The following is a 21,469-nucleotide window of genomic DNA, read 5'->3' on the forward strand; positions in this document are numbered from 1 at the left end:
AGCAAAAGAGTGGTAAGAAAAGCGAATCCCCCTAAGCAAGGGGTCCACTGTACGCGGGGGCTCCGACACGGTGTCTTCAAATTTTAACACAGAAGAGACCTGAAGAATTAGCTCATGGAAATTGTCCCGCTGAAAAATGCACACCACAGACGCATCTTCGCCAGCAGGTGGGCGCTCGAACCCACCGCTGGCAGAATCCAGCCCCCTCAAGAGGTTCCTGGAAATCTCCCCAAAGATCCAGGTCCTCAATCACATCTTGCTCCTCCTGACAAAAATCCTCATCCCAAGAGACCCTCAACCGCTTGGACGAGAGAGGAGTAGGGGGGGGCAAAACCCCGCTGTCTGGGGCCAAATCGTAGAAGACGTTAAGGGCAACCCCCCTCCCCCTGAATTGGACACGGAACCTCCAGTCGCCAGCACATAAGCTTTACAAAATGGCAACATAAATTCAGGGGGGAAACCCCAGGCGGCCCCAAGGGACTCCCTGCCACAGCAGGGGACCCATCAACACCTTGCCTCTGCATCTCCAATACAGGGGGAAGGTCACCTGAGGACACTGAGATGAAGGAGGAGGTTCCTGCTGAAATTGGATCTGAAACTGCCAAAATCGGAGCTCCAGAGGCCTGCCGCATCTGAAAAGCCTGGGCTTTTCCTGCCGCTAAGGCTGAGGAGCCGACCGACGCGGTAAGGGAATCCCTCAGCTGCACCGGCGGTAAGAGAATCCTTTGTACCCTGACCGTGGGCGTTGGGGGAAGCCCGGGCTTCCCCACAATCCAAAGTCAACACGATACCAACGAGGATCCCCCACCCCTCCAGCCTGCACAACACTTGCACAGACCGGCCATGAGTACCTCGCGTCTGGAGCACTTTTTCCCTTTCAAAGTGCTCATTGTGCTGAAAACCGCTCCTAGCTGCAAAAAAGTACCGGTTAGTTGAGAAAAGACACTAAAAAACAGCACTTTTAAAGGAAAATGAGCCCTTTAGACCGGCACAGCCTCAGGATTTTTTTTTTTCCCAATCATAACAGACTACACAGCTCTCAAAGCTGGAAGCCTAATCAACCACGGGATCCAGGCTGCCGACTGAGGCACCACTACAAAAACACGGGGAGGGGGAGAAATGGGGGGGATGGACCCATCACCAGGTTTAATATCCCCGAGGTCAGATAGATCCTCAAACAGGACCCATCCAAGCTCCGTCCGGCACAAAGGAGGGACCCAGGAGCCCTAACAAAATTCCAACAGCCCTAAGAGGGAGAGCCGAATTAGTCTTACCACACTGCTGAAGACTGAGAAAGACTGAAGGAGAAGGAGGAGTCTCACTTAATATACAAGTTTTTGATCTAAGTCTCCACCTGCTTGACCACAGTGAGGTATATTCCCATTCGTAAAAACTATACTGGTCTACCAGGCAACACAGAAATAATATTTATAATATTTAAGTGTCAAATATTTATTAATTTTATAGCTACGCAGATCTTTTACCGATTCAAATGTCCTAATTAGAAAAGTTATCCCTGAATTTTGGTGGTCACATATTCCCTTTCCTAAAGACCAGATCCTGATGGATTCAGGTTTCACACACTCAGAAAATCAGAACACCTTTTTCTTAAACCAAGCAATGGCTGAGCATTTTAACAAAATTGAGTGAATGGAGGAATATCCTAATACATTAGTTAAAGCACTTGGCTGAAATACAGGGAAGCCAGGGTTTAAATACCACTATTGCTCCTTGTAATGCGTTTTCATGTACAGCGCTGTGTATGTCTAGTGGCGCTATAGAAATGATTAGTATTAGTAGTACCGTATTTTCACTCATATACCGCGCACCCGTGTAAAACGCGCACACGGGTATAGCGCACGGGGAACAGAAATTTATGTAATAAAATTTTAATATAGCGCGCACACGCGTATACCGCGCATGCTAAAACCACCTCCCGCCTACTCCGAACCGGCATACTTCCCCCCCTCTCGCGTCACCCCCCCTCCCCCGCAATCCTACATCCTCCCCAACACCGCAAAGACAACTCTTACCCGATTGGGCACCGGCACCAGCACCAATGCACAGGATGTGCCAGTGCCCGAAGATCCTCCCTCGTTGGGCTTGGCTGGGCTCCAGCATTCCCCCTGCAAACCGGCATCCTCCCCCCCCCACGATCCTACATTCCCCCCAGCACCGCAAAGACAACTCTTACCCGATTGGGCACCGGCACCAGCACCAAAGCACAGGATGTGCCAGTGCCCGAAGATCCTCCCAAGTTGGGCTGGGCTGGGCTCCGGCATTCCCTCTGCAAACTGGCATCCTCCCCCCCCGCTCGTGTCACCCCCCTCCCCCGCGATCCTACATACCCCCCAGCACCGCAAAGACAACTCTTACCCGATTGGGCACCGGCACCAATGCACAGGATGTGCCAGTGCCCAATTGGGTAAGAGTTGTCTTTGCGGTGCTGGGGGGGATGTAGGATCGAGATTATCTCGGAGAGAGCGAGACCAGAAGGCTTTGAGCATGCGCAAATGCTCAAAGCCTAGTCCAGCCCTGCACAGGAAGAAGGAGGATCTCTCTCGCACCGCCCAGCCCAACCCAACGAGGGAGGATCTTCGGGCACTGGCACTGGCACATCCTGTGCATTGGTGCTGATGCCCAATCGGGTAAGAGTTTCTTTGCGGTGCTGGGGGGGATGTAGGATCGCGGGGGAGGGGGGTGACACGAGCGGGGGTGGGGAGGATGCCGGTTCACAGGGGGAATGCCGGATCAGAATGAAAAAAAAAAATTTGTACAACGCGCTCACACGTATAACGCGCATGGTTATGCACGGTTTGTAAAATCGTGTATAATGCGCACATTATATGCGTGAAAATACGGTAATCACGGGCAAGCCATTTATCCTGTTATTGCCTCAGGTGCAAACCTAAGTTATAAGCCCTCCAAGGATAGGAAAATATCAACTATACCTGAATCTAACTTGCCCTGACCTAATGAAAAAGGCATGAGCTAAATCCAAAATCTCTTTGTTAGGTACAAGATACTGTAAACCTTGTCATTTAGGTACAGTATAAATGACAACTGCCGCTTCCGAAATGAGCAACATAGAAAAAAAAAAAAATCTTGCTCACTTTAAGACAAGAGTCTGAAAATGGTCCCTCTGTACCTTGCCAAGCTATCAGTGAACTTCTCCTGTCATGTCTTAAGTGTACACACACAGTACTGTAGTCATCATAGTTATAGAAGAGAGCTTTTCCACCTACACAAGGCATTGTGTTTTCATTCTGGATGTTGATCTGCCGCAAGAGGCGCCTCTCATAATCCTGGTCCATGGCAGAAAGATGTGGCTGGCCGGAGGGGGAATCTGCCCCTCTCAGATTCTTCTAGGCATGAACCCTGATGGCACAAATCAGTCGGCTACAATAAGAACAAACATTAAATAAAAGGGTAAAACACTGACCATCCAAAATCATGTAGAAAATAATGTTTGGAATGAGAGAACAGACATACAGAGTTTGAATCAATCTGCTGATCACCATCTCTTATTACTCCCTGTTGGTCACTCCCAGGGAAGTGATTTTTCCATAAGTATCTACTGAGTACTTTCAAGTGATCCCCCTCTATTAAAAAAGACAGGATGCTACATTTGACTAATGGCTTCATCCAACGTTTTATGTCAAGTTTTCTCAGTCATATTGCCTAACTCACTTAAAGGATAATACATAATCAAATTTAAATCAATTGAAAGATTTAAATCCAACCCATATTTCTATTGGTCTATTGAGTTGATGGATCTAATCTCTAGCTTTGAGCATTCTTTTCTACATTTATATCATCAAGCCCAAATGTCTCAATCTAATAACACACACACACACACACACAAAAGAAATCAAGTGACCAATGTTTAGCCTACAAACAGGCACCCTTTTTATCCAACATGGCCAAGTTATTGAGTTTTATTTGGCTTAACTAGGAAATAAATGCGAGATAAAATCAATGCCTACCACAAATGCTGATTTGGCCAGTGTTATCAGCAGCTGTTTGTATGGTCACCAAGCTCTAGTTTAATGTGTTCTGTATCTTCTGCGTTCAAAATCTTCAATACGAATGCAGCAAATAGTAGGAAATACGCAGAAATTCGCAGAAATTCTATGAACAAATGCACATACATAATATACAGACAGAGATGTCAGTTACCAAGCAATACTCGCAATATAAAGACAGACTCTGAATTAGACGTAGACAGCTGGTGGGATGAGAGGGACAAATCAGACTTGGATTCACAGGCACAAGTACACAGGTAATGTTTATATGATACTACGTTTTTTTCCTCCAGTAAGAAACTCCATAAAATACAGTTCGAATAGCCTCTGTTTCTCCAACCCACAGGGCCTTCAGATCATGTATGCTCAGTTAACTGGTTACATGTATTATTTTTACACATTCCTGCTACACAGAATGCAAAACTCATGATGGATTCTTTCTAAAGCTGACATCAAACAATAGCAGAGTCATTGTCCAGTGACATCATCAGTCACCTGACATTAATTCATTGAAGAACACATATCTAGACTTAGAAAATTAAATATAATAAATAATAATAATTTTTATTCTTATATACCGCCATACCCAGCGAGTTCTAGGCGGTTTACATTAAATTAGATTAGGATCCGCATAGACTTGTAGATTTACAACAAATTTATCGGATTAACAGCAATTGTAGCCAAAACTTGGCAGATGAAAAGGGAAATTTACAACAAGTTAGCCAACTTCGTAGATGAAGAGGGCAGAATTAATTACAACAAATTTATCGGATTTAAAACGGATTTGGTCAGACTTGGTGGATGAGGAAGGAAGTGGGTAGGAGAAGCAGGGGGAGATAGGAGCTATCGTGAAGGAGAAGAGTTGGGTAGGGGGCCCTGAGATTATCTGAAGGGTCGGTTAAGGGTCTTGTTTGCTGAAAAGGTAGGTTTTGAGTGATTTTCTGAAGTCGAGGTAGGTGGGGGCCTCGAGTATCATTTGGGATAGCCATGGGTTCATCTTGGCTGCTTGGAAGGCGAGGGTTTTATCTAGGAATCTTTTGAGTTGACAAAGCTTTGGCGAAGGGAATGCGAACAGCTGAATTCTGCGGGATTTCTTGTTGGTGCAGTGAAGATTTAAGTGGGGAGTGATGTATCTTGGCGAAAGACCATTTATCGATTTGTAGCATATGCATGCGAATTTGAAAAGAACTCTGGCTTCGAATTGCAGCCAGTGAAGTTGGTTGTAGTATGGGGTGATGTGTTCCCATTTCTTCAGGCCATAGATGAGGCGAATGGCGGTGTTTTGGATTGTTTTTAGTCTCCTGGTGGTTTTCTTTGTGGCGCTCAGATAGATAATGTTGCAGTAGTCCAGAATGCTGAGAATGGAGGATTGTACTAGTAGGCGGAAGGAGGTGTCATTGAAGAATTTTTTTATGGTACGGAGTTTCCAAAGTACCATGAAACATTTCCTGACAATGAGGTCTGTGTTGTTTTCTAAGGATAGGTTTTTGTCTAGGATGACAAGAATCAATACTTTTAATTGTGTGGTGAATCACTACTTTGGATTTCTGAAACAGAAAAACAACAAAATGGTGCCTCTATCCTTTCAATAATCCAACACAAAAACACATTTCTTAACATTTGTGAATGTAGAAGTCAAGGTCATTGCTCAGCCAATGCAAAGCTCAGTTCTGTCACTATAGTTGGGGTTATATCAAGGGTAATTTATATAGTACATCTGAATAAACTAAACGTGATAAGCTATCCTTTAGTCTCACACTATGTCAAACAGGAGAAAAACTAGAGACGATCATTTGCATGACCAGAGATAACCATCATAGTGGGACTGATGAGCTCGCTGCCAACACCGAGGCACCAAAAGCGGCATCCTGCTTGGCTGCCACATCAAGCCTGTAAAACTTGGTGAAGGTGTGTAAGGATACCACGTAGCAGCCCTGCAAATCTCATCTGGAGACACTGCTGAAGACTCATCCCAGGAAGAGGAAACCCCTATGGTAAAATGAACCCACAGCCCGAAGGGGGGGGTGGTTCTTTACTGCCACTACATAAGCTGCAGAAATGGTTGCTCGAATCCATCTTGAAATAGTAGTCTTAGAGGCAGGCTTGCCCTTGCAGGCAGGACTCACCAGGACAAACAGGTGATCTGAGACACAAAACTCATTGGTGACCTCCAAATACTGCAGCAAAAGCTTGCGCACCTCCAGGGACTGCCGCACCCGGTCCTTTAAACCAGAAGCAGCAAACACCGGAAGTTGAACTTCCTGATTCACATGGAAGACAGAAACCATTTTTGGAAGGAATGGACCGTACATAAGAGCACTGCGGCATCTGTAATATGCAAGAAAGGATCCCAAAACTCTCTGAGCTGACGTAACAGCCACAATGAATACTGACATGATAGTGAGGTCCACCAAAGATGCCTGCTCCATAAGCTCATAAGGAGGGAGAGCCAGGGAATGGAGAACCAGATTCAGATTCCACGTCAGCAAGGGAAGTGCAAAGGAGGCCTCAGACGAACTGTGCCTGTAGAAAACGGACCACGTCTGGATAAACCGCCAAAAATTCCCTCGAGGCAATAGTGCCCAGGCAGGACAGACCTGCAATCTGAACTCGTAGGGAAGTCATTGCAAGGCCCTTTTTCAGGCCATCCTGCAGAAACTCCAGCACCCAAGGAACCGAGAAAGAAGGAGAATCCTCCTGACAGCTGGTGCACCAGGCCTAGTAGCATCGCCAAGCTTTAGCATAGGTCGCCACTGTGGACTTCCATTTGCTGTGAAGCAACAAAGAATGGCACCGCAGTAAAACATCTCTGAGCCGTCAAGGCTGTACGCTTAAGAGCCTTGCAATAAGACCACAGCGATTCAAGTCCTGCAGAGCGATTGGCCCCTCTGTGAGTAGAAAAGGGTGACAGGGCAACTACAGCCCCTGGCCCTGCACCAGGACGGTGTACCATTGCGACCTTGGCCAATCGGGAGCCACCAAGATCACCAGCCCCCCCGTGCTCTGCTATGTGATGCAACAGACATCCTATCATGGGCCACGGAGGGAAGCCGTAAAGAAAACCCTCCTGTGGCCAGGACTGCACCAGAGCGTCCAGACATAAGAACATAAGCAATGCCTCTGCTGGGTCAGACCTGAGGTCCATCTTGCCCAGCAGTCCGCTCACGCGGCGGCCCAACAGGTCCAGGACCTGAGCAGTAATCCTCTATTTATACCCTTCTATTCCCTTTTCCAGCAGGAAAATGTCCAATCCTCTCTTAAATCCCAGACTGTTGCTGCTGGCCTCTCGATGACTGTAAAACCGATCAACCTTCTTGTTCGCGGTGGTCGCCATGAGGTTGAAAACTGGTACCCCCTTCGATGTACAATGCACTCGAACGCTCCCTGAGAGAAAGACCACTCTTCTGGGGGTTCAGTGTTTGATGAATGAGAGTCTGCCTGAACGTTGTCCACGCCTGCCACGTGAGCCGCGGACAGCGCTACCAGATGTCTTTCCGCCCAGTAAAAGAGCAACCGAGCCTCCACACTCAGGGAGGGACTCCTCGTGCCCCCCTCCCATTTGACGTAAGCCACCGCCGTGGCCTTGTCCAAGAACACTCGGACAGATCGATGATGGAGATGATCCTGGAAATGCAAGAGAACCAGACGAATCATCTTAAGGTCCAGGTGATTGATCAACCACTTGTGCTCAGAGGGCACCCACCGGCCCTGCACCAGAACAGACATACAGACTGTCCTCCAGATGGAGAGACTCGCATCTGTTGACAGAGTCACCCACCAATCTGGAGCAGAAGGCCCTTGGCCAGCAACCGGGGACACAGCCACCACGCCATGCTGCTGCGCACCGCCGTCATCCAAGGCAGGAGGGCAAATAATGGGTCCCGCTGTGGATTCCATCAGGACAACAGATGCAGTCTAGTTCTGGCCCATGAAACTACATCGATCAATGCCACCATGAGCCCCAGGGCCTGGAGATACTGCCAGGCTGTTGGGGTCTGAGTGGCCATAAAATCTGTGATGACTTTCAAAATCTTCTCTTGACGGGATATGGGAAGAAACACTTTGTATTGGCCCGTGTGAAAGCAGACCTCCAGGTACTCCAAATCCTGAAGTGACTCTTCTGAAGGTTGATCACCCAGCCCAGACGCTGCAGCAAGCGAACTACCTGCTGAACCACCTGGATCCTCTCGGCCCGAGAGGGAGCTCTGATCTGCCAATAGCCAAGATATGGATAGACCAGGACACCCAGAGAGTGGAGATGCGCTGCCACTACCACCATTACCTTGGTGAAGGTCTTGGGCGCATTCGCCAATCTGAATGGAAGAGCAGCAAACTGAAAATGCTGCTTCAGGACGTGAGAACCACAGAAACTTCCTGTGCGCTGGAAAAATGGGGATATGAATATACACTTCCGTGAGATCCAGGGAGGCCAGAAACTCCCCCGATGCCACTGAAGCAATGATGGAACGAACCGTCTCCGTGCAGAAGTGGGGCACCTTTAGTGCAGCATTTGCTGCTTTGAGATCCAGGAACGGTCTCCAATCTTCAGAGCCTTTCTCTGGAAAGATGAAGTATATCGAGTATCTCCCAGAGCCCAAGTCACCCTCTGGCTCAGGCTCGATTGCCGCAAGATCCAACAGTCTGCGGACTGTGGCCTGCACCTGAAGCGCCTTCTAGGGGCAGCCAGCAGGGGAATCTAGAAAGTACTTGGAGAGAGGACAGAGAAACTCCAATTTGAGCTGTCATGGAGTATCTCCAAGACCCAGCAGTCGGATGTGACAGTCTCCCATTCCGCCAGGAAGGCCGACAACCGCCCCCGATTCATAAACACTTTCCTCCATGGTGTGGTATCCACTCCCTTCTCATGTGTAACTTTGCCAGCCAATTGTGGTCCTTCTTCAGGGTTTTCTTCCATGAATACAGAACAGAAGTACTTGTTTAGCACATTTGCTTTTTCCTCATCAATCTTAACATAGTGGTCCATTGCTTCTTTCAGTTTCACAATTCCATTTTTTGTTTTCCTCCTTTCACTAATATACCTGAAAAAAATTTTGTCTCCCCTCTTTTGCTAGTCATTCCTTTAATTCATCTGGTAGTCTTTTCTTACTTCTCCTCTTGATTTTTATTTTTTTATTTTTTTCAGGAATGCCAGCTCTTTTGCCTTTATTTTCTCTGCCACTAGTTTAGAGAACCATATTGGTTTCCATTTTCTCTTGTTTTTGTCTATTTTCCTTACATGGACTTGGACCACTGTTTTTTCCACTTCTTATGTCTTCCTATCCTATCAGCTCTTTCTTCAGGTACTCCTCCCATTTTTCTTAATGTTCACATTTTTGAAATGCAGGACTTTTGAGCTTTGTGTGGCCACCCTCTACTTTAGCTTTTACATCAAACCAAACCGTTTGATGATTGCTACTTCCCAGGTGGGCACCCACTCAGACATTAGAGACACTCTCCCCCCATTTGTGAGAACCAGTTCCAGTATCACTTTTTCCCTTGTGGGTTCTGTCTCCACTGGTCCGAGCAGAGCCCCTTGAAAGGCATCCGCAATTTCTCTACTTCTTTCTGACTCTGCTGATGGAACTTTCCAATCTACATCCAGCAGGTTGAAGTCACTCAACAGTACCTCCCCTTTTTTTCCCAACTTTTTGTATATCTGCCACTAGATCTTTATCAGTTTGCTGTGATTTAGCTGGAGGTTGTAGACAACCACATAGATAGAAGATCAATCTTCTCTTTTCAGAACGATCCATATCACTTCTTCCTTTCCCCAGTTCCCCTGCATTTCAGTCGCTTGGATATTGATCTTTACATAGAGAGCTACTCCTCCACCTTTTTGCCCATCTCTGGCTTTCCTAAAAAGATTATAGCCTAGTATATTTGCATCCTATCCAAGGGATTCACTGAACCATGTCTCTGTGATAGCAACAATATCCAAGTCTGTCCCTAACATCAGGGCTTGAAGATCATGAACTTTGTTGCTTGGACTGTGAGCGTTTGTGGTCATTGCTTTCCAGCTACCTTTCAAATCATTACAGACCAGTCTTCCCTCGACTCTGGAGGCTCGAACCAGCCTTATTGGTGGCTTCTCCCACAATCACTATGCAAGAACGTACCACTTCAGATCACCACCCGAGTCATGGTGCAGACATATGCCAGCCTTTGAGGCTGTGGAACCTGCTGCACTCGGCGTCCCATTCAGGGGTATTGGACGTCCTCTCAGTGGAAATAGTTGCTCAACCGGTTGGAGCTCAGAGCCTTCAGCTGGCTCTAGTGCACAAGCAGAGTACTTTGGTGAGCCAAGCGGTCAGAGTCTTCTCTGACAATGCAATGGCAGTAGCCTATGTCAATTGCCATGGAAATGCCAGCAGCAATTATCTGGCTCAGGAAGTCTTCCTTCTCTTTCTGTTGGCAGAGAGCTGCCTTCTGGTGCTCTTAGCAGCACAAGTGGTGGGAGTCGACATTGTTCAGGCTGACTTCCTCAGCAGACAGCCCTTGGTTCCGGGCAGGTTTCAGGTTTATTTAAAATTTGATTATATCGCTTATAGTACTTCTAAGCGATGTACAATTTAAAATGGGAAACAATATTACAAATTACATACATGTACTAGAATATACCAACTTGATACAATAGGGACGAGGGTTGAAATACAATAATTATAGGAAAGAAACAAATAATGGTAGTACAAAACGGGCCAATAGGAAAGGTGTCTGAAGCCTCCTGAAGTTCAGGTTTCTATGGAGAGACACATCAGTTATTTGGTTTTATGTTTGAAAGGCGTCTCTATATAAGAAGGATTTTAGTGAGCTCTTAAACCGATCAAGATTTCTCTGAGACGGGAAGGTAACTTATTGTTGTGGAGCATAAGTTGTAAAAATTTTGTTTCTTCGAGTATTATTTTTAAGGAGGGGATTACAAGCAAATTTTGATCTACAGTTCATAAGGTCCTAATGGGTATATATGGAAAGGAGTTTATCAAGAAATGTCAGTAAGTTTGACTGTTGTGTTTTAAAACAAAGCAAGATTATTTTATATGTGATCTGATGTGAAATTGGCAGCCAGTGAGCATTTTGTAATAAAGGTGTCACATGACTGAATTTTTTTGGAGTATAAGAGTTTTATAGATGTATTCTGGATTAACTGTAGACATTTTAGATGAATCTGGGTGATGTTTTTATATAAAAATTTGCAGTAATCCAGTCTAGAGATAATGAGAGAATGAATAAGTGTTTAATGCTGCTGGTTCTAAAACCTTTTGCAATTGATCTTATCATGTGGAGCTTATAAAAGCAGCTTCTTACCATTGAACTTATATGGTCACAGTACGATAGTTTCTAATCTAAGATTACCCCAAGGAGTTTAGTGTTATGCACCATTTCCAAGGGAATATTGTCGATTTGAATCTGTGCCAGCAGGGATATTCCTTCCTTCCAGGTAAACAACATGGCGAATGGGTGCTAGCCCCAGCGGTGTGCTGAGCCCTTGTACAGGGCTAGGTTCAGTCCCGCTCATGGCCAAGACAAAGCACATGCAAGCAGATTAATTCTTCAGTTAAAGGTCTGAGCTCAGAAGCGAGGGTTTCTATGCTCTAGTGCAGCTGTGGCCTCAGGCAATCCTCCTTTATGCCTTCCTCCCTGGCCCATGCTAAGCCGAGTCATTCGGCAGATCGAAAAGCCATGTCATTCTGGTGGCTCCAGACTGGCCTCGCAGGCCATTGTATACAGCTCTGCTGCAACTTCACTAGAGTAGTGACCTTCTGTTATGCGTCCCTCCTGGTCTACATAAGCAGGGTCTGGTGTGTGTGGAAGACTTGGGTCGTTTTGCTCTTCCAGCTTGGCTCTTGAGTATGCACCCTTAGTCTGCAAGAGCTCTTCTGCTTTAGACCTTAGCACTCTGCTCATGTCTAAGTAGTTTTCTGCTGCATCTGCTTACATTACGGCGTGGGAGCCTTCCAGCATTTGTGCACTCAGGACCACGCAGAGCTGTATTCAGATCCACTTTCGGTGGTGCTGACTTTGCTCCAGGTTGGTCTTGATCAAGGCCTCTCTGCAGCATACCTTCAGGTTCAAGAAACTGGGCTCTCGTTTTCATGCCCAGGATCATCCTTCGCCTTTGGAATTTGGCCCCAACGTTGCCAGATTTCTGACAGGGGCTCTTCACATTGGACCACCGATTTATCTACTGTTCCTTTTTTGGGACCTCACCCTTGTGCTATAAAGTCTATGTAAGACTTTCTTTGAGCCTTTTTGGGATGCTTCCCTCTTGGACTTGACACTCTAGATGGTTTTTCTGATCGTTGTACCATCAGTGAACTGTCTGCCCCTATTCCAGGTTTTTCCTTGCTATGAACCGTTCCTCTGAATCTCGGAGATTGGGATTTCATTGCGCATGTTTTCTTTCTTCCTGTCGAAGATAGTTTTGGCTTTCCATGTTAATCAGAAAGTACTTGTGCTTATTTCTCATCTTACTGGTTCAAACACTCAAGATTGTGTTTGAGGATCCTGGTGTGCTTCATTATTTGGTGGACTCAAATGAGTTCATCTTTCTGACCATTTGTTTGGATTGACTTATTCTGTCCAGCGGAGAGCTCCTGCTACTAAGACCTTGATTTCCAGATGGATCTGCGAGGCCCTTTCATCAGTCTACATGCTTTCTGGGAAACAGTCTCCTGTTTCCGTCCAGGTGCATTCTTCTAGATGTGTGGCTTTTTTATAGGCCTTAGCTAGAGCTGTCTACCCTGAGATTTGCACAGAGACAATGTGGTCCTCTATACACCCTGTTTTGCAGAATGCATGTAGCAGCAAGACAGGACTCTGCTTTGGAATCCTCAGTCTTGAACGTAAGCGCAGTCAGTCCGCCCTGGCTTTTTTGGGACTGCTTTTGTACGTACCACTTGTCTAGAATGTCTCACCTATTGCACTGGAAAAAGAGATTATGTACTTACCCTGGTAAGCTCTTTTCCAGTAGATAGGTGAGACATTCTAGACTCCTGCCCTGTCCTTTCTGCGCCTGACTAGGGTCCACCTTGGGGGTGTCATTGTAGACAATATGATGAAACCTTCTACCCAATGTGTAGCAGTGGTCAAAAAAAGCAAACAGGATAGTAGTAATTATTCAAAAAGGGATGGTTAACAAGACTAAAGATATTATAATGCCTCTGTATCGCTCCATGGTGCGACCTCACCTGGAGTACTGCGTTCAATTCTGGTCTCATCTCAAGAAAGATATAGCAGCACTAGAAAAGGTTTGAAGAAGAGTGACCAAGATGATAAAAGGGATGGAACTCATTTCGTATGAGGAAACACTAAAAAGGTTAGGGCTCTTCAGCTTGGAAAAGAGAAGGTTGAGGGAAGATATGATTGAAGTCTACAAAATCCTGAGTGGAGTAGAATGGGTACAAGTGCATTGATTTTTCACGCTGTCAAAAATTACAAAGACTAGAGGACACTCAATGAAACTGAAAGGACATTCTTGCGACAGCACAAAAAAACCACATACAATAATGGATGCCACTCAGCAAGACACTGCCACACGTCAAAATGAACACAGCTGTGAGACACTGATATACCAAGGTTAAGAAACCTTACTGAGTTGTTTGTACAGTCAATGTAAGCGCATGGAGGCAAGTTTGCGAACTTGTCAGATCTCGTATCTTCATCTGTAAAAGCGATTGGCCTTAGTGTTTACATCCGATGCCATCAGATCCATCTGTGGATGCCCCCACTGCCAAACTATGGAGTTGAATAACTGGAGGGATGGTGACCATTTCCACAGGCAGAGAGTCTGCCGACTGAGAAAGTCACTCTGCACATTTTCCACTCCTGTTACATGCACAGCCAGGTACTCCAGGTGCTGAATTGGCTCCAGCTGGCTCTTCTTGAGGTTGATAATCCATCCTATGTCCTGGAGGAGTTGGACCATTCTTGAAACTGCTAGTTCGCATTCCTCCTTGAATGGGCTCTGATTAGAGAGTTGCGCAGGGACAGAAATCAAACCAATCCCCACTCATCCCCCCTGGAATCAAATCCGTCCCTGCAAGTAATCTCTTCTGTCCCCATCAATCCCCATATACTTCAGAAGTACAGTATTTTTTGTTCCATAAGAGACACTTTTCCCCCCAAAGTGGGTGGAAATGTCAATGTGTCTCATGGAGCGAATATTGCGTCACAGACCTTGATGTGCAGTGTTCTCCCTAGGGTCTTTTAGCCAGGAGCTCTGCCCAGCTAATTTAGGTGAGCGCCTGGCTGTCTGCCAGGGAAACTTACAATATATACGGTACCTTTTTTCGCTTTTTAAAATCCTGGTGTTTCAGCAGTGTATCGGCAGGAGTGAGCTTTCTGCCCCACGCTAAGCCCCTCCCTCTCTGGATAACTGCCTCAGATCACGCGGTCATTGGTGCTTTGCCCTCCAGTCTGACCTTGTGCTGCTCCCTGAATGGCTGCCTGTTTCAGCTTAGGAATATAGCTGGGATAAATGGAGAACGCTGCTTTACACGTTTGCCAGACAAACCTGGTCTTTGGGCTGCCAGTTGGATCGAGATCAGACTGAGCCTCAATCCATGGATAACCTCGCACGGCGAAGGGAAAGAGAATCACACAGTTGGCCCAATAGTAATCCCAGCCAAGTCAGGAAGGAGCCAAACAGCCAGTGCTCAAGCTCCTAATAAATCAGGGATATAAGCAGCTACGCAGGGCACAACCCCAGAGCTCAAAAAAATACAAAAGCAGGCTGGCTAGCTAGGTGTCCCCCAAGGGCTGATCCTGCTAGCAGCAGATGACTTCCACTGTGCAAGTCTGCGTCTTCTCCCAGGCAAAGGTCCCAACAAGTGGAAACCTCTGGGCACAGATCTTCTGACCAATCACTTAGGGCTCCTTTTACTAAGCTGCGCTAATGGTTTTAGCGTGCGCACTAGACGCTAATGCTTCCATAGAGCTGGCGTTAGTTTTTCCGCATAGCGCAGGGATTAGCGCGCTAATCTTCAGCGTGTGCTAAAAACACTACCGCAGCATAGTAAAAGGAGCCCTTAGAAAAATACCCCAAAATAATAAAACTACAGAGCAGAAACCCTTCTGAGAAACTTGCTGGCAGAAAAAAAAATCTGAGGGGGCAGGAGCAGCTCTCTGGGAAGAATGTGGACATAAGAACATAAGCAATGCCTCCGCTGGGTCAGACCTGGGGTCCATCGTGCCCAGCAGCCCGCTCATGCGGCGGCCCAACAGATCCAGGACCTGTGTAGTAATCCTCTATCTATACCCTTCTATCCCCTTTTTCAGCAGGAAATAGCACACACTAAAATGCCCTGCGCGCTAGCCGCTACTGTCTCCTCTTGAGCAGGTGGTAGTTTTTGGCTAGCGCGCGCTATCCGGTGCATGCGCTAAAACGTTAGCGCACCTTAGTACAAGGAGCCCTTAGTGTTTCCTTTTCACATGGTTTTAATGGTTATAGTCATGGTGGTTGAAAGATTATAAGTCAAATCCTTTGCAAGTAATATGAAATAGCAAAACATTTTTCAATAAAATAAACATCATGACCATTTCCTCACTATGGGGGGTCCTTTTACTAAGGCGCACTAGTCGCTTTTACACGTGCTAAACGCTAACGTGTCCTTTATAGTCTATGGACACGTTAGCGTTTAGTTTAGTGCACACTAAAGCAGCTAACGCGCCTTAGTAAAAGGACCCCTATAATTTTAGGAAAATTATAAAACCTATGTTTTCATATACGTAATAGCATTCAGAAGAGGTTCAGCAAAACATTTTCAGGGAAAGTTCTTTTGGTTCCCAGATTAACACCGATTGATCTATGTGAAACTTGATTGCTTGGTGTTTCACACCACTCCAGTTTGGCATGGCTGTCTGCTGTAGCTCCGCTGTGAGTAGGAGTATTGATCTTTCTATTTGTCACTCCTCCTGAAGAAAGTTTTTGAAATTCAGCCAGAGTCGAGGAGTGGAGACTTTGCTATTTTGTGAATTATGGGTGTTGGTGCGTTTTGAACATATTTGTCTGAACACTTTTTGGTTATCACATGGCACTTTTGAACACACTGGAATGGATGCTTGACCATATATATTTATATATTTTTTGGACTGATTTTGTATCCTAAGATTATTTGGAGATGTTGGACTTTCTACAGCTAAAGCAGCAATCAGATAAATAACCTTCTTTTTGTTTTTTAATGTAGGCTACTTGATTTATTTACTGTTATGGCTTCAGTTACATGCATGTATATTTAATTTATTGCTGCATAAGCTAATGCTTCTCCTTCATTTGGTTTGGTTCAACAGAGAATGATGTGTGCTATGATGGTTCTCCGGTCCATTCTACAAACTGCACCTACCTTTGATTGACAAGTGGTAGGTACTGTTTTCCTAGGCAACTACCAAGTTAAACATCATTTATAGAATATAGCCCAGTGTCAGGAAAAATCGGACTCCTTACAGAGTTTCTGAATACTTTGCAATTGTTTAAACATTTAGTATGACCTTTGAAAATACATTAGTCCAATCTTTATTATGAAACTCCCTTAGCAAATGCATTGAACTGTATGCCTTATTTTGTTGCAAAAATTTAATTGCGTCTTTTTATTCATAAATGCCATTTTCCTAAAATGGATCAAAATAGTCACTTTCTGAATGATGTAATTTTTAAAAGAGGAATCATTCAGTTTTTACAGTATCTTGCAGTAACACCTATCAATAATAGTAATTTTTTAATAATAGCAAATTTATTTTTGGATGAAAATGTTGAGGTCCCATTTTTTATCCCAGACACTATTTGCATGTGTATGGAAAAATTATGTTCTTACCTGTTAATTTTATTTCCTTTAGACGCAGCAGATGAATCCAGCGACCAATGGGATAGCACACATCTACCAGCAGGCGGAGATAGAGAAACTGATTAACAAGTGGTCCTATTGGCTGGCACTCCTCCTGTATCTCCAGTATAGCTCCTTGCCCAAGCATCCGAAACCATCAATAGGCATAGCATGTAAAAAACTTCTTTCCCATAACAAATCTCAAAAGGTAATAATACAGAATACAACCATCAATAACAACAAACTTTGAAAGTTGCAAAAGAAAAATCCAACAGTCAATATTCAGAAAGGGTGGGGCTCTGGATTCATCTGCTGCGTCTAAAGGAAAGAAAATTAACAGGTAAGAACATAATTTTTCCTTCTTAGCAACAGCAGCAGATGAATCCAGAGACCAATGGGATGTAGCAAAGCAATCCTCAATCTAGGTGGGAAGCAAACGCCGCCTCCGCAACAACCAAAGCACTAAACACATCTACCTCATGCGCCCACACATCTAACCAGTAATGCCGAAAGCACTCTCGGAAGACCAAGTAGCCGCGAGACCAGGGCTGTGGAGTCGGTAGATAAATGTTCCGACTCTGACTCCTCAGTTTTTTGTACTTCAGACTCCGACTCCGACTCCAGGTACCCGAAATTTCCTCCGACTCCGAAGCACTCGTTAATTTTCAGATCGTTAAAATGGAATGTCAAGTTGAGAGAAATGAGCATTTTCGACACCACCTTCTTTTTGCTTTTAATCAAGGTTCTAAGGCCGCAGAAGCTGCTCGCAACATTTGTGCTGTGTATATAGTGGTTGCTATAGCTGAAAGAATCACTTGTGATTGGTATGCCAAGTTCAAAAATGGAGTCGGTAGATAAATGTTCCGACTCCGACTCCTCAGTTTTTTGTACTTCTGACTCCGACTCCAGGTACCCGAAATTTCCTCCGACTCTGACTCCTCGACTCTGACTCCACAGCCCTGAGCGAGACAAAACTCCTCTCCACGGAAAAAAACTCTGGACTGAGTCCAAGAAGTAGCCATCGCTCTAGCGGAATGGTCATGAAGTTCTTTCGCCAACTGTTTCCCTGCCATCAAGCAAGCGTAAAGAATGTCCTTCTGGACCCATCGAGCGATGGAGGCTTTGGACGCCGCCATACATTTGAGGCGTCCCATGAAGAATACAAAAAGGTGATCTAAACAACTAAAAGTCGTTAGAAACCTAGCTTGCGGAGAATGCTACGCACTTTCAAAAAAAATGCAATGAATAAAAGCACGTCTCCCCATTTCTCCTCCCAGGAAGAAGGAAGGAAAAGTAGAGTTTACTAAAAGAAAGGATGACACTCCCTTAGAAAGAAATTGTGGTACTGTCCGAACTGACACCCCAGATTTCGTAAATCAGAAATAGGAATCCCCGCCAAACAAGGCTTGCAACTCAGAAAACCACCGAGCTGAAGCCATGGCCACAAGAAACCCCGTGTTCAACGGCACAGCCCTTTAGAGTCTCAAAAGACAAGGATGAAATGAAGCCTTCGGTAAACTGCGAAGAAGTACCTTAAGACTGTACTCTGGACAGGGCTTTCTAAGAGGTGTACGAATATACCGTACTCCGTTTAGGAACTGAACTACATGAAGCTGAGAAATAAGCGAAGAGCAATATACCTAGCCCTTGTAACAAGCTAAGAATGGCACTTGAAGCTGAAGGGAATTGAACGCTAAGCCCTTGGCAATACACTTGCGCCAAAAAAGAACTCTGGAAGGATGCAAATGTTGACAAGTACCCAAGAAAGGAAAAACCTACAAAAGGAAGCAGAAGCCAGAAGTGAAGACGACTGTATCGCCTGGATAAGAGAAGAAACAACCTGCTTCGCATAACCCTTACACATCAGCCATGACTTTTCAAAAGCTAGGTCGCAATACCAAAGTAGTACGAATATCCATGTTGATCGGACCCTAGGTGAGCAAATCCGGAGATACCAGGAAACTCAACAGTCCGGCTGTCGAAAGACTCATCAGATCTGCATAGCAAGGATGGCGCAGCCAATCCAGAGATTAAACAAATACTGTGCCCTGAAACTGAGCTTGAGATGGCAAATCCAAGCCATCATCAGCCAGGGGAAAACACTGAAAAAAAGAGAAACCAGAGGCGAGAAAGAAGCCACGCTTCTACCCCCTCTGACTCCCACTCGCCAAAGAAGCTAGGAAGCTTAGAATTTTGAGACGAGGCCATGAGGTCTAGTTCCAGGAGATCTCACTTCCATAAAAAGAGCTGGAACGCCTGAATCAAAATTCTCAATATCTAGGATGTAGAAGATTTCACTATTACTAACATTTACACTTTCTAGAGCATACACAGCGCTGTACGCTGTAACATACAATAAATGGGTCATGCTCAGATTTTGCGGAGAGAAAGTCTATCCAAACTCTTTTCCTGACCCATAAAATGATCTGCCAACAGAAGAGGAAGATGAGGGTCCACCCATTGAAGTAGAACCACAACTTTACCCGCCAACTGAGTGCATCACCTACTGCCCAGGCTGTAGAGAAATACCCCCATCATAATACTGACTGAAAAGACCTTCAGTGCCATTCTGGAAGAATGGTCTGAAGCTCCAGAAACGGTAGCCTGACCATGCTGCAGAGTAGAAGAATGAACAAGTACTGAGTCGCCTCTTAAGACCAGACTCCTGGAGCTGAGGATGGAAGGCACCGAGCCCCCAACCCGACAGCCCAGGATGTTCGGTGGCATTGAGCTAGTCCAGCAAAGACCGAGGCATGCCTTTGAAAAGAGAAATCTCGCTGAGCCACCAAATCATACAGAGTGATGCTTGAGGAGCCTACCAAATAATTGGAGCCCTGAGATACTGGGAACTACCGGAACAAAAGCGACTGCTGTAACGTTATAATGGGAAAGCAAGCCGAAGTTCCCAGTGGACACGGTGACCGAAGAAGAATGCAAACCTGAGACTGAGACCCATCGCCCTAGTCTCTGGGAAGAAACACATATCTCTCCTTTATGAATAAAAACATCTCCCCGATATACCTATAAATAGTACAGGAAAAAAGAGCGCTGTGCAAATTCAAAGATTAACGTCCAAAGAACTGAGGAAAAGAAACCACTCTTTTCGTGTCAGTCAAATGGCCCGACTGGAAGACGTCCGAATCAAGCAGTCAGTCAAGAAGAAATTAGGTGAATCGCCTGGTAGCGTCAAAACAGTACCACTGCCCACATTTTCTAAAATGTTCGTGAAGCCTTGGGTAGGCAAAATGGTATGTGCCAAAACCGAACGCGCTCCTCCAAGAGAGGCAAGCAAACCTAGTGCCGATTCGGAGTCCATAGTGAAAATATAAATATTCTCCCAGTTTTCTGCAGAAATCTGTAACCCTGAGAATCTAATTCAGCCGAATGGGATCCAGCCTGCCCAATGCCCCCATCTTGGGCACCATGCAGAACTACAAGAACTGCCCTAAGGACCAGTAACACTTAAAAGGGAAACACAAAACATAGAGACTCCAAGAATGAACTGGAAACCTGAGGAGGATGCAAAGCTGCAAGCATCCTGAAAAATGTTCACAGTCCCCTGACTTGACATTATAGCGTCTTCTTCCTCATGAGAAAGTTTGAAGAGTCATTGGAAGAAGTCAAGATCCCCTCATAATGAAGTGCAGAAGGTCAGAGAATGGCAGGATGAGAACTGTAGGATCTGTAAGAAGAAAGAAATTCTCCTAGGAAAAATCAAGTTTCGCAATGTAGAGGAGTATATTGGAACCAAGAAAACAGTACGAACTCCATGCAACGTGAGCGAAATACGTATGTCCTTTAAAGTGAATACGTACTAGACGCAATCAAGATGCTGCATCTACCGCCCCGTGGAAAACAACAGCATCCTAACAGGTATAAGACAAAGCTCACATTGCTAATGAGAGCTTCAGGGATGAGGCTAACAGCCACATAGCGCGTGCTCCTCCGCGGGTTTGTTAAAATAGGTAACTGGTTAGAAGGAGCTGCACAGTCCTTCCTGTCTGGTCGGGGGGTCCGTCTAGCATGTTCCATGAGAAGATGGCGACAGGAGAAACCAGCGTGATAAGCATGGAAATCTGAAGTCCAGGTCCTCTCAGAAATAGAGAAAGAGAGTCCTGGCCGCAGGAATATGCGAAGTGTCATTATGCCCATAGAGACAGCTCGAACTTGGAAACTGTTAGGCATATATAAACCATATAAACCTTTAGGCATATATATCCTATGCCACTACTAGACACATGTAGCGCAGCACAGAGGTCCAAATAAGAAGGACAATTACCAACAGACAAAGGCTCAATCTTCAGGGACCCCAAGAGAGACAATGAGATACCCGTGTGAAATAGAGGGCACTATCTTACTGCTGATCTCACTGTGCCGTATGTTAACCCAGTCCGGAGACAAACCGAGACTGGATGACCTAGCACAGGTCAAAGTCTCTCTGGTAATCCCCTCAAGTGCTAACCTCAGAGTCCGATTAAACTAGCAGCTTCCTTCAAGGGAATACAGCAGGAACACAGACATAGACATATAAATCTGCCCAAGCTTGTCCCAAATCTGGTGAAACACGTACAATTTATCTGAACCGGAAAGGAGAGAAGCCGCGGCATACCCTGACCAAAGTAGCTGTAA

At 45.5% G+C, this 21,469-nt stretch overlaps 1 protein-coding gene across 2 annotated transcripts in view; it reads right to left on the minus strand.

Annotated features, from left to right (window-relative positions):
* The window catches only part of FZR1 (fizzy and cell division cycle 20 related 1), a 144,019-nt gene that overhangs the window by 103,075 nt on the left and 19,475 nt on the right, over nucleotides 1–21,469 (minus strand). Inside the window, exons 2-3 of one of the 2 annotated variants that reach the window (XM_033953978.1) lie at nucleotides 3,987–4,131; nucleotides 3,246–3,399 (exon numbers count right to left, since the gene is read on the minus strand). In XM_033953978.1, coding sequence (XP_033809869.1) covers nucleotides 3,246–3,314 — 69 coding nt within the window. In that variant the 5' untranslated portion in view covers nucleotides 3,315–3,399; nucleotides 3,987–4,131. Of the gene's footprint in view, nucleotides 1–3,148; nucleotides 3,400–3,986; nucleotides 4,132–21,469 lie in introns of those variants that run through there. The other variant, XM_033953979.1, reaches the window with a different exon arrangement.

The sequence above is a fragment of the Geotrypetes seraphini genome, chromosome 8 (assembly GCF_902459505.1).
Source record: "Geotrypetes seraphini chromosome 8, aGeoSer1.1, whole genome shotgun sequence".
NCBI classification, from domain to species: domain Eukaryota; kingdom Metazoa; phylum Chordata; class Amphibia; order Gymnophiona; family Dermophiidae; genus Geotrypetes; species Geotrypetes seraphini.